The 13,985-nt window shown below is 42.1% G+C and overlaps 2 protein-coding genes across 8 annotated transcripts in view; one reads left to right on the top strand and one right to left on the bottom strand.

Annotated features, from left to right (window-relative positions):
• LOC122636488 (mediator of RNA polymerase II transcription subunit 20) overlaps window positions 1-13,985 on the top strand; it is an 89,237-nt gene that overhangs the window by 61,478 nt on the left and 13,774 nt on the right. The window lies entirely within an intron of this gene.
• The window catches only part of LOC122636484 (facilitated trehalose transporter Tret1-2 homolog), a 51,707-nt gene that overhangs the window by 33,320 nt on the left and 4,402 nt on the right, over window positions 1-13,985 (bottom strand). For all 5 annotated transcript variants that reach the window (XM_043827730.1, XM_043827729.1, XM_043827725.1 and 2 more), the window contains one exon: window positions 13,042-13,711. Coding sequence is in view for 3 of the 5 variants with exons in the window: in XM_043827725.1 (XP_043683660.1) it covers window positions 13,042-13,065 (24 nt within the window). In the remaining 2 variants the exon portion in view is untranslated. The remainder of the gene's footprint in view (window positions 1-13,041; window positions 13,712-13,985) is intronic.

Below are 13,985 nucleotides of genomic sequence, written 5' to 3'. Positions count from 1 at the left end.
AATTTATTCGGTCCCGCTAAAAAAAGAAAAGAGCAAAAGAAGATCGAAGAAAGTTATTTATAAAAGATAGAAAAGAGATTGTAGAAAGTTTTCAAAGGTTTAAAGCTTTTTGAGAATCGAGGGAGAAATGAGAACCACTTTCGTGTAATCGACACTCTAGAGAGAATACACAGCGCGGCCGAGGGCGTCTATTTCTCACGCTTAACTATTACCGTGTCAAGCTCGTGCCCGAGTTATTTGCGCCAAGAAGCATTACTTCGAGGAGGAGCCCTTGTGAATTTCGAAAAAGGTCCTTGAAACGAGAGAGAAGACGTTGATAACTTTCGTCGTCGTCTCTTTCTCTATCGCAAGCGCGTTTTAAGAGTGGTCCGAGTGTTGGAAATAAAAACGTCGATCGCTTGTAAAATATCGAAACATGGAAAGTTTCGATGGTGTTAAGGGAAAAAATGTTTTTGCCAGACACTCGACACCCGGACACCCGACGCGGCAAAAGGATGCCTCATTGGATTTTGCGTCGAAGAAGCTAAGAAATTTTCGTTGCGTTTTGTCTTGCGCCTGCAAACGCAATGGGACGCGGCGCCTACCGATCGTTTGCCGGACCACCCCGAAGATTCTCCGTCTCTCTCCTTCTCTCTCTCTCTCTCTCTCTCTCTCTCTCTCTCTCTGTCTCTCTCTCTCTCTGTCTCTCTTTCCCTTCTCTCCGATATCCAATTTTTGCAGCAAACTTCATGTCTACGCGATCGAAAAGAAAATTTGAGAAAGACGCGTCATTTCTTTTCTTACTTTAATATTTCTCTTTAAGAAAGGATAAAGTTCCTTTCGCGCGGCGAAATAAATAATAAGTACTTTCCGCAGAATGGTAAGTAACAACAGGGTGGGACGGAAGAATATATCAAAATTGGTCCGAGATGCGTGCGAGACGTTTAAGGAAGATCCCAAGAATCTCTTTGAAAACGGTCCAGCCTGTCTTTCTCCAGGCAAAAAAGGACGTATCTCGTTCGAAATATGTAATACGCCTATTCTAACTCCTTCTCCTCCTTGTCCTCGTCATCGGTTCTCTCGTCCCTCCCTTCTTTTCTCGACTTAAATTATGCGCCCTTATCTAAAGGGGGTCGAAATAACCTCGCAGCATTTTCCCCGCTGAATTTATTAGCCCCGGGGCTTCCATGTCAGTTAAATAAATATCAAAGATATCTTACTACGTATGGCCGCTAAATCTGTCGTTTCGGTGGCACCGGGGGAGTTTAGGAAAACAGAGAAAAAGAGAAAAAGAGAAAAAGGAGAAGGTTTCCTCGATATTTCGAAAGACGAAACTTCCCAGAGACACGAAAAGAGTACGCGTGCCTGTTTTTCTTTCAAACTTTCCTCAATCACCCACTTCCTCGGTGGTTTCTCCTTTCAAATTTATCATCATTATGATTCTTGGAGAAGGTTGCTCTGCCGATTCCACGTGCCCATATTTCAAACCTTGGAAAGGAATTCCAATGGACTATCAAAGACTTTAAGGTCCGTTCCTTAAGTATCCACTTGGATAAACTGGCCGATAATCTCTTTCCGACTAATTTCGTAATTATAACGTAGTATTATACTTCGATTCTAAATCCGATGTGGCTGGAAATAGAAAAGGCCTCGCGTCGTGATATCTTTATTGTAAATAACGTATCATCAACGAATCTAGTTTCGACTTGAAAATTTGAATATATCACGCGGAGATGTAAAGATGTGGATACGAGCGGTCCTTTCCTCCTGAGAAATAACAAGGTGCGGGAGAAGCGTCGGGAAAGATCGTCGCAAAGGAACGATGCCGTCTACGAATCCCAGTGAAATCTTTTTAAAGTCTCCACCCGTCTTAGTAACCACCTACCGTGCCGAGTCGAGTCGAGCCGAGCCGAGCCGAGCCGAGCCGAGCCAACTCCGGAAATTGAGCCTTTCGATTTCACGGAATTTCCTTCTTCTCCGAAACTCCTACTATATTTAATTTTATTTAAAAAGCAACGATGACCGATCGTACGTCGTAACCAATAAAAAGCACTTTATCGAGAAATCGTAAATCGTTCTCGTAAATCCATCGCGATAAATTTCTTAATCCCAACGATAATACGATGCTGTAAACGTCGGAAGTAGGAGATACGTTGATTCGCGAGGAAACAGTTTCCCCTGCAATGTGAAATTTTTTTTTTTTACGACGAACTAGGTGAGCTACCTTCGATCGGCTCGAACGAAGAACGTGTCGGAATTCTAGGGTGTATTGTTCGTGACTTGGTACTCTGCCAGTTTCGAGCGTTCTGGTACACAGTAGCCGGTACCGCTTCCTCACCCTGGTAGCACCTTATTAATGAGCTACCCATTTTCACGAGTGATTTACCGTTTCCCTTTGTAATTCTTCCTACAGTCTCGGTTACTAAGATATTTAATGCGAACGTTCTTCGTATACTACGCGTGACTACACTCTGTCATCCTCTTCGTCGGATTCGAGATACCCAAGACTTCTCCTCTTATCGACCAAGGATCTCTCTTCGATATTATTCCCAGGGTGGACGTTCCTTATTTTCCGTGAAATTATTTTCCTCTTTTGTCCGGCGACGAGACAAGACGGAAAGAGACAGAGGGAGAATTTGTCTCATGAATGCGTTCGATAGTTAAACCACGCACGACAGAGAATAGGGAGCCGAGCCAAAATGAAACGACGTGTAACGCGAGAGGCGAATAAAGCTTCGACGATTTATTCGTCTCGGACTTGAGAGAAGCACCGATCTAAATATTTGAGAGCGCAGGAGCGCTCGAAGCGACAGGTAAAAATATTTTAGCCTGTGGGCGAAATAGATTGAGAACCATCGCGTCGACGGGCGTATTTTCGTCGATGGAAAATATCGAAAAATCACGGTCAAATGAATTAAAGTAGGGGAGCGAAGAAAGAATTTCGAAGCCAAGGACGGATAATCGTCCCTCGATTTTGCATTTATCGACGATCGCGGTGTAAGTATCCTTTCAAACTGTCGAATCCTGCAAGACATTCCAAATTGCTGGGTCGAATCCGTATAACTCCTTACAAGTAGATATCCTTAGGAAATTATCAAAAAAAATAATCGCGTCGAAAGGGACGTCATTGAGACATGTTTTTCTTACGTCCCTTATCGCAACTGACATATCAATTTATCACAAGTCGTGTGATTTATTCTTCTCTGCTTCTAACTTTCGAGGTTTATTTCAATTTTCGATATTTGTAGTACGTCTTCTCTCAATAACGAATGAATTCTCGTTCATAACGATCGTCGAAGGAAAAACGATATTCGATTTCCCAGGTAAACAATAGGACGAAACAAGCGTAGCGCGTCGCTGAAACTGTTTCCGACTTTAACATGAATTAAACAACCCCTCGGCGTTTAGAGCGGATAATTAATTCTCTTCGTCTCATCGTGCAGACCTCTCCTATTGTCGTCCTCTTTCCTTTCCTTCGTACTCTTTTCTTCTCCCGACTTACCCAACACAAATATCCATACCGATTAATTAGGATCTGCCGTAGTAGAAGCTTGCGAGAAATTAATCAGCTTGCTTTTATTCTATCGCTCGGCCTGAAGTTTCTTTTCTATACTCTATCCTCTTAACCAACCACAATTTTACGAGATAATATTCAACGTCCAAAAAGATAGCGCACGAGCTCGATCGACGAAAAAGATCGGTCTCGAATGATAGATAAAGTAAAAGGGGAAGATTATGTCGGATGCCGCAACGCGAAAGATAGAAAAGATTCGCGCTACACCATTGGCTCGTGAGTAGGAAAAAGGGTGTTACGTCGAGGTGTACGCGCTTGTATAATATTTAGGTCGCGTGATCAGAAGCACGATTACAAAGTGTAGCTCCTCTTTCCTGCAGAAAGCGTGACGTCGAGCTTTACGACGGGCCACGAGACGATAATGTCGCAGGATCGTAAAAGCAAACGGTAATTTTAATCCTGCTGCGTAGAGTACCTAGAATATACGTGTAGTAAAGAGAGAGAGAGAGAGAGAGAGAATTTTTGAGCAACGTGGAAAGCGGAGAAAGCGACGCCTCGCTCGTTCAAAGTACATGTCGGGTAGACGCCGGTGAAATGGCTAGAGATTTAAAGTAACAGAAGAGAGCGGAGGTGGAGAAAAGAGGGGCGAGATGAAAGATAGAGATAGAAGGGAGAACACTTCCTTTGTAATACAGTTTTTTTTAGGTTAAGCGCGAGTCTCGCAACCATGACGCTTGACTGGAAGAAACTTTCACGTAGGTTCCGCCGGAAAACGAAAGGACGAAACAGAAGAGAAAATAGATAAAGTTAAAACCGATAATTAATTCGGTCACGTTCTGACGTTTTCTTCCTGATAAAATATCATTTTGTTTTTATCCACTAGTAATGTTATTTAGCTACTCTTTCCATTTCTTATAATCTTGTATATTTAACTCGGTTCCTCGAAAGCTCCCGTTATCTTAGAAACGAGATGTTTGCAAACAGAACGAAGAAGAAAAAAAAGATCAACGTAACAAATGATTTCCGAGAAAAATTTCAAGATGGGCTTTCTCAAAAGTTCAAACTTTTCTTTTCTTTTTTCATAGTTCTTTGTTATCGAGGTACTAGTTTGCTGTGTATACAATAATAGAGCCGTATGCGATACACGTATATATATATAATAGAGCGTTGTACGTTCGTTCGTTCGTTCGCGTACACACGTGCGAGTCGGGTTCAATTTATTTCTTCAACCGGGCGGAAATTAAAATCGATCATTCTCTACTCGTATCTCGTCGAAATCGTACCCTTACCACCTTTCGGCTTCTTTTCTCTATCCCTCGTACGTTCTCTCGCGAGAAAGAAGAAGATTGAAATTGCTCGAGAGTCGAGAGAGAGAGAGAGAGAGAGAGAGAGAGAGAGAGAGAGAGAGAGAGAGAGAGAGAGAGAGCACCCTAAATAAATAACAACGGCCAAATTCAATCGGCAGGTTATTCGGGTCGGCCGAACGTTTCCATCGATCGTATCCACCATTTTACAAGCGGAACTGTACAACGAAATCTCTTTGGCTCTAGCCTCGATACCCTGCTCGATATGCGAATAGATCGAGAGAACATGGACGATAATGCATGTCCGGATCAGTCAGTTTCTCTTTGTCTTTGACAAAAGAAATATAGATTTTCGGTGGAGTTTGGCAAGTATGCACGTAGACGCGCGTCATAGAACTTTCGCGATAACGAAATGAAATTTCTACGGGAGGTGTAGGGGGTCGTTCTAAAAACGATGGCGACCCGGTTTCACATAATACGACTCCTCGGTACGGAAATGCTGACCCGAACACACGTGGCTATGATTCCTGTCACCTGACAAAAGATCCCAGAACTGCTTTCCGAGGCATAACGACCTAATCTCTGACCTCCGATCGTTTCTCGCGAGTTTCAAAGAGAAAAAATCGTTGTTACCGCCTCGAACCGGTCGATCTTCGATTTTACGATTACGAGCGACCATCGTGCGAAGGGATGAACGGCCGCGAGTGGATATATCACTGGTCGTTTATTATCTACGGTGGATAAATTTTTAAGGTTGAATCTATTTACTGCGTAGTTCGAGACGAAGAGAAATTGTTTCGTAAATAACGTTCCTCTTATTTTCTTTTCTTTTCACAAGGAAGACCTCGTTATTTCGTAGTCTATATAACGCACGCCGAGCGACATGCCGAGCGTATCCATGAGAGTAGAGAGTCAAGGGTCGAGGAAGTGGCGAAGGGGTGAGTGCGACTAACGGTAGGCCAGGAGGACCTCCGTAGACTTTACAAAAGACTCTTATTTGCCGGGCTTTCTACTCTTACCGGAGATGATAACGACCCGGTGCTCTCGCGGGTCGCGCTTCTCCTACAATAGATCCGCACTTTATACGCTATGCAAGAATATATATATAGCTTCCACGACTTCTTCTCGAGAAGACGAAGATTGGAAGAAACGATAGGGGAGTCGTGAGAGAGCGTATATTAAAACTCATAATAACGTTCGCTTCGTAAACACGTTTTTGAAAACAATTTAAAACCGCAAGAGGTTTAAATCGCCACTACGTATTTTCTTCTTAGGTATCGTCTATGGAAATATTACGTAGAATATTGTAGGATGCACGTTTGAAAAGAAAAAAGATAACGGGCTGCGCAGTGAATCATTGAAACTTGATTATTAATGATTTCATTCAATAATCCCGATGCGAATTGCGTAAATCGTTTTGAACGAGACGAGGAGGCACCCTTTTGTATAAGAAATTATTAATTACTCTCCAACCTACATGATAATAGAGTTCTTACAACCTTTGGTCTTTCTCCCTTTCGCAGAAATGAAATATCTCTCGGCATTGTGGCATCTAAATTGTTTTCTCTGCTCCTTCTCAACTTCCCAAGTATGACAAGGAACAATCTCCCCTCGGTAATCTGCGCATTGTTTACATTTAATTAGATCAGAAAAGATCTCAGAAATTCAGCGCTCTCCGAGAGACGGCAGAAACGATAACGAGTGGTTGCCTCCTTATACCGCCTCTCCTCTTTCCTCACTTCTGTTAATCTAGTTAATACCATAGGGAACTTGGAGATCGACTCTATAAAACGATTTCACGTATAGAATTTTCAACTTTGATATACTCGGTTCTATCCAAGGGGCTAACTCAATTTGCGTTTACCTGTCAACAATATCTTTTTTCTCATTTATATCGGATCTTATCGATTTTAAATAGAAAGATGTTTCAAATGCAAATGTTGATCGATTCGATTCGATTTGTTGAGATAAATAACAGCGGGACAATTGCGAACGTCGGTTATTCGTCCAACTCTCTCTCTCTCTCTCTAATCTCTCTCTCTCTCTCTCTCTCTCTCTCTCTGCAACGGTCTAATTGTATTCGCAAGCACGAGTCGTAATTCGTATCACGTTTGCTTTATCATTTCGACTTTAGTAGCTAGAAAATCTCTTTCTCTCTTTCTCGCTTTCCCGAATTTTTCTCTTAACGATAAAAATCTATTCTCTCTCTCTGTCTGTCTCTCTCTCTGTCGCTCTCTTTCGCTCTCTTATTAATTATCATCTAGTACTTTCGCCCGCGCAACGATATCTTCATCGAATTCGTTTACAAGATAAACTTAGCTATCGCGTCGACCACTACGTTAATACGAACGAGACGATAGATCTTCCGAGCTATGCGTTATACGCTTGCTTATTTATCTCCTGACATTAGAAAATTATGAATAAACTCGAAGCCGCTTTCTCCCTATTATCGTGCATTTGAAGCCGATGGTCATTAATCTTAATTAGGGACGATAGATGATATCGAGTTTCTTTCAATTAAACTACCAAACCCGATAATGTTGGTACGATTCTTCATTCGAGTTGTATATTGGACGATAAGAAGATCTATTGCAGAACCATCATCGTTTTCTTAACGTTCTTGTCTAATAACCAAAAAAAAAAAAAAAAAGATAAGTAAATTATCATGGTCGAACTTTAGAGAAAATATTATCGAATCCGATCTACAACTTCGTTTTCAACGAGATTTAAAAAGAAGCTAGACGAAAGGGTGGTGAACTTTTCTCGAACGACCTATCGTCCTTCCTTCTTTTTATTCTCTTCTTCTCCTCTTTGTCGTCGCCGGAACGTTAACGGGAGCAAGCCACTAGAGGTTCTAAGCCAGCTACTCTAAATCTTGGCACCTTAGCCAATCCACGATTTCCTTTTTTCTCGCTGAATGACCCTTAAGACTCCTCGCTATCGATCGATTGTTAAGACGAAATAACGTTCGAAGCTACTCCTCGTTCGAATTGTCGCCTTCCCGTGTTTCAAGTGTCACGTTTCTCCTCAGCGTGCAAGTTCTAAAGAATGTACCGATTAAAAAGATTACGTATATAAGCACATAGATCGAATGCGATGTTTGTCATTTTTGGTGAAAAAGCAGTATAATAATGCTCGTCTCCATTTCCTATCCGATCACACAAGTGTGACAAGATTTCTCGGATAAACGTATTTACCGAGAGGTAGAACAAACGTTTCATCTTTTCGTGGGACAATAACCTCGATGCTCGACAACACTGACCCAGCATCAGCCTATCTTGGCACGTTGACCAATCGCGTCAGCGATTTCGTTGCACCGGGATTCCGTGTTTGTGGTTCCCGCCTGTCGGATAGTCGCAAAACCTATGCGGACAGATCGTTTTCTCGTAGAGGCCGCACGTTTCCAAACTGCATCTCCTCTGGCTCTGTTATTCGAAGCCACTTTAGATTTAACCCGGAGTAAGCTCGCATAACGGGAATACCGAATGATATTTCTATATTCGATCGAAAACTCGGACTTTCACGCATCGTATAAATTCCGAGTTTTTAATAAATCTGATAACTTTGTTTAATCCATCGATATTTCGACGATCGTGTAAAAGAGAAAAGCAAATATCTCTGGAAAGGGCAACATTTATTATCCGCAAAATACTTGTATATTCTCTCCTTTATTTTTTACGAACGTGAAAAATATTATGAGATCAGGAGATCGACTTTGACGGATCATTTATCCGAGATTTTGACTCTCCGGTAGTAACTGCGATAATGCTCTTAGTTATATGTATAGGTGGTCTCGCTCGACACGTAATCTTGAACTTTGTCGTAACGGCATTAAATTTTATGAGACACGAAGTCCTATAACCCAGTGCTACCTTTGAAACAGTAATATGCATAAACGGATTGTCCCACAAACTTGTAAGGGTTAAGTTTACCATGACGGCTGATTAAAGATTTTCCACGTTGCTCCTCGTTCGCCTGTCCTGGACTTTTCTTAATTTCAGTAGATGCGAAAAGAAATCTCGAATATTAAAAGAAAGAGAGAAAGAAGAAAGAAATGGAAAGAAGAAGGAGAGGGTAAAAGAAAATCGAGGAAGCGGTTAAGAGCCAATTTCTTAATAAAGGTGAAGAAAGCGTGCACCGTAAACGCATCCCTCTTGACTCGTCCAACTTGAGCTTCCTCGGAAGCGCATCCTCTTGTTGGTAGCACGTTGAGGGGGAGAAAAGAGTCTCCTCCCTCGGACGGTCCGCTGGCGCCGAGCGTTTAAGTGCACTTTACTCGGAGTAAAATGCATCGAGGCACAAGCTAGGAAAGGAAAGTAAGCGTGCTATCTCTCTCTCTCTCTCTCCCTCTTCCTCTTCCTCTGCCTCTTCCTCTTCGTCTACTCTTACTCGTGCACCAGCCGAGCCACGACTACGAGCCTGTGGTTACGCGCGCGGTTACACGCCTATCCACTGCTCTCTTCTGCATGTGTGCTCGCGCTCGCAGCCGAGCAAGGGGTGCAAGGAGACACGAGAGTGCAGTTTGCACCCATTCGTTGAGGCGCACCACCATCCTCTCGTGCGGTGGTTGGCGAGGACGAGCGTTGTAGTGAGAGAAAAAGAGAGACAGAGAAGGGGTAAGAGAGACGCGCAACTCTACCCGAATACAGACTCTCTCTCTCTCTCTCTCTCTCTCTCTCTCTCGCGCGCGCGCGCCCTCAGATACCCCTTCCAAACCCTCTTTCTTTCTCCCAGGTAGTCTCCGTGTGTGTGTGTCGGTGGGTCGATCGGTATCTGGGTCGCGGGTTTTGGCAGTGCGAGCCTTCTCCTTCGCCACTAGTACTCCCCGCCATTTGCACGCTCTTGCGTTCCCGCCAAATTCAAACTTCTTTTAAAATGCGATATACAACTCTGTTGTCTTTATTTCGATCCGTATATTTAAAAACGATAAGGTTTAAGGCTGTTAAAATATTCTTTTATAGAACGATTATGTATCTCTTATTGCAAAACACTTGAACGTGACGTATCTGGAGTAGGACGACACTGTGTAGGTATTGTTCTTTTTTCATTTTATAATCTTAAAAAGAAATTGGCCAAAAGAGATTCGAAGACGAGTTAATTCTCGTCGATGTAGACAAACAAAACCAACGTTTCAAACGTCTCGCATATTCGTGAACGTTCTCGTAATAGGAGAATCGATTCCCTAAGAAGAAACGAATCGTGTTGGAATCCTTGGGGAAGCTGCAGATGCAACCAGGGGATCGAGAAACGCTTTCGCATCCTCGAAAATTTAGGCACCGCGGTACTCTAGCGATACGATAATGCTTTTTGGAAAGAAAGGCGAGGTTTTCCACCGTCGTGAGGACCCTCGCGTCTTTTAAACTCAAAGTGGCCCTTCGGACGATCGTTATTTCGATGCGGGAACGTGTAGCTCCGTTAAAATTCTGCGACTCTTTCTTAGCGCAAACTCCCAACGTGACCTCTTTTACAAGAGAAGGGTGGAAAAAAATATCTCGAGAAATATAGCACTTATATATTTTCTTAATAGCGTTCGAATAATCGAAATCGATCTTTCTCATTTGAAGAAACTTTTCGTCCTTTCGAATGTTTGCTTCGATATCGTACAAGTTCAAAGTACTTAAACTCTCTCGCCCAACGATGCGCAACATTCGCTTCTACTACGTACAATAGAAATGGAATCTCTCGCGATAATCGATAATGCCTTTGATATTAAAACGGTCGTTCGGTATAATCGTTTTACTTCGAGCAGATAAACGCGCGCAATTACATCGATTTTAAAAGAAGTAAAAATGTTTCTATACTCGTGTAATTCGATCGTATTATTGTATTTGCCGAGTGAACAAAAAATTATCGGAATTTCCTGTCGCTTTATCAAATGTTCTATTAAATCCTTTGTCCGTTGAAAGGGAATAAAGTATAAAAATCGTGTAGTCTAAAAGCACATCGATATTGAAACGTAGTTTAATTAATTATCTGGCATAACTCGTATATCGATCGAACGTCGTTCGACGCATCGCAGACTCGCGCGAAAAGGATTGAAAGCTTTCTATCGTAACTTCGACATGAGCATCGACGGATAGCCGTCGGATAGGCGTCGGATAGGCGTCGGATAGTCGTCGTCGAGGTTTTCTTTTAAAATGACTGCGCGTTTGCCGGTGGTCCAAGACGTTACGACGAGGGTCTACGAATAGAGAAAATGGTTCGGACGTCTTTGAGATTCTCGAGCAAAGAGCAAATGGGCACTTTCGAAATGGCACGCTGTGTTCGTTTAGGGACCTGGGTCGCACGTGTGCGAAAAACGTCTGTGGCACACGTGATGAACCCGACGTAAGCTCAGGAATAAACGCGCAAAAGTCGAATTTCGCGTTCAAGATCGATCCTACGATGAAATCGAGTTTTTTAGGAAACGCATGAGAAACGTTTCAACGTCGATAGTTAGATATATGAAATCTTTGATCGATGAACGTCGAAAAATTTTCTTTCTCTTTCTAGTTTCTTTTTTCTTTTCTTTTCTTTTCTCTTCTTTTCTCTTCTTTCTTTTCTTTTTTTTTTTTTGTTTATTATCTTTTTTTTACTCTGATCGATAGCACGGAGAGGAGACAGGTTCGAAGTAAAGAAAACGAAACAAGTCCTCCGAACGGTTCCGTACTCTTTCACGCTCGGACTCGCGATAACGGCTTAGATTTCCACGCGAGTCGGTTACGCTCGAGTTGTTGCAATAAATAATATCGATGTAACTAACAGAACGTCGATAGTTAGTCCATAGGGATACGTCATGCGATCCCCTTCAACTCCTTGGATCCGGTTGTAAGCACATATACACGGTGAAAAATTGTATTCGTTGTAGGCTTCGATCTTCAAAGTTATGAGAAATAGAGATTTTTTTCTATAGAGTAACGAGTCTGTTAATAGTTAGAATTTATTTATGTACAACTGCTTGTTTTGTAAAAGAGAAACGGAATGTTTGCGTTCAAGAGCTACAACGCGTTTCGCGCGATGTAAAATAAACGGTAAAATTGATAAGCTAAATCATTAATTAAATAAGTAATTTATGCATCGCAGTAAATATACAAATTGCTACTGCGAGCAGTAGTAGCTCAAAGTATCGAACGTCGATATCTTTCATAATTTTGAAGACGTAAGCTGCAACGCTCTTTGCACTCTGTATAGAATATGGCTAGAGAGAAGGAGATGGATAGACGCAGAAGAGAGAGAGAGAGAACAAGACCCGTTCGAATCACGACACGGTCGATATCTTGCTTGCCTCGTGAGGTCGTCCGTGCGCGCTTATCTATTATGTTCCGGCTTTGGATACTGCGAACAATAACCCTACCAAGAGATTCAAATTTGTCGCTTAAAACGTGGAGGACGTAGGTTGGACGTTCGATATATATTTCCTCATTTCCAGATTTTTATTAACTCTACCTTCGAAGAATCGTAAAGTTTGATTCGTATTCGATGAAGCAGGTCGACGAAACCTGATCTAGAATTTAATTGAGAATTATTAAAATACATTTTTTTGAAGCGTTGCAAGATGGAAGCAACGATAACGTTAAAGGTTAAGAGGCTTGGTACTTTGAAAGTTGTATAACAATTACTTTAATACTCCAAGCGACTTAAAAAGTTCGTTAAAATCGCCAAAGATGATAAATGGAAAAACAATAATTTACCGACGTCCCGTTTCACTGTACAAAGTTTCGAAATCGTCGGACGTCAACGACTATCCGTCGTGACGATGATCATGTTTTCCGTTAAATTCTACTTTAACGTTTATCTTTCACTTTCGGGATGGTTTCAACCCACTAACCGACTTTAAAGTTGGCCGAGCGCTCGACGACAAGTACTCCCCCCGAAAGAGAAAGACGAAAAGAGAGAGGGAGAGGGAGAGAGTATCGTAACTAAAAAGTTCTGCTTACACAGAGATGAAAATAACAGTGCCGCTATCAATCCGCGATTTGCTTCGTATACCAAGAAAAACATTTTTAAGATACTCTTTTCGCGAAAGTAAAATATTATTCCAGTCGGTGCGATGCTCCTTCAGCAGGGGCTTGAAATTCCATTCCAATTTTTTTCCTCGAGTCATGCCAAAAAAATTATCTTGGTATGTCAATCCTTCTCTTTCTTCTCTCGATAACACTATCGCGAGATGCTCTATCGACTGGTATAATAACGAACGTTTTTGAATGGACACGAATAAACGATAAGAGACACATCGTCGTAGGAATTTCGACGGGCGATACTCACGTAATATTTGTGATTCAGTGACATCTCTTCTTACTCCGGACAATCTCTCTTGGTTGCGCATCTAAGAATCCGTAAAGAGATTCGCACGAATTTTCTTGACGACACCTTACGACATTTCCCTGGGATTCTTTTCTTTTTTCTTTTTTCCTTTTTCCTTTTTTCCTCTTTTTGTTTTCTCTTTCTAACGCGATTCTCTAGAATTGTCTTCGTCGCTCGTTGCTATCGATTCTCCTCGAAGAGACTCGCTCGTTCTTTGCCAGGACAAAATTGTGTGTTAGCGCGGATAGTACAGTCACCGGCCGGTTTTCGACCGAGGAATCTCGTGCTTCTTTATCGTCGCCAAGAGCTTTGCGATTTACGTAGGTGTATACGCGCGTACGATGCACGAAGTCACAACGACATGTAGACATCGGGATCCATAGGCAACGACGTTGGCAGTATTATCCCCTTTTTCCTTCTAGTATCAGCCTTGGTTATTTATTGTCAAAGTTGCACTTAACTCTAGTCTTTCGATTATTGTCGCCTTCAGTCACGGCCGTTTCTCACGCATCCCGGCCTTTCCTTCTCTCCCGACGAAGTTCTCTCTCTCTTTCTCTCTCTCTCTCTTCATTTTTTTTTCTCTCAGCCTCCACCGAAACCTTCGTCTCATCGGAGATCCGATAAAACGTCCCTGCGAAAAGCCTCTCCGCATTTTAGGATATCATTCTGGATAAGGTTGCACGTTCGTGGAACCGCGAATGCGCGATTACTTTCGAATGCTTCTGACAATGTCAAACAACTCGTACTCGCCTAGTATACGTATAATAATGAAAGGTAGATACTGGTTAGAAAAAAGAAAGAAAAGAAAAAAACGAACGAGAAAAATCCAAATATTTTCGAATCAAAGGTAATGTTAATTAATATCGCGTCGAGAATAAATAACGCTAACCCTTATACTCGAAACC

This window comes from Vespula pensylvanica, chromosome 22, assembly GCF_014466175.1.
Source record: "Vespula pensylvanica isolate Volc-1 chromosome 22, ASM1446617v1, whole genome shotgun sequence".
Lineage (NCBI taxonomy): Eukaryota > Metazoa > Arthropoda > Insecta > Hymenoptera > Vespidae > Vespula > Vespula pensylvanica.
The sequence above is the reverse complement of the archived record's forward strand: the minus strand, read 5'-3'. Positions and strand labels throughout refer to the sequence as shown.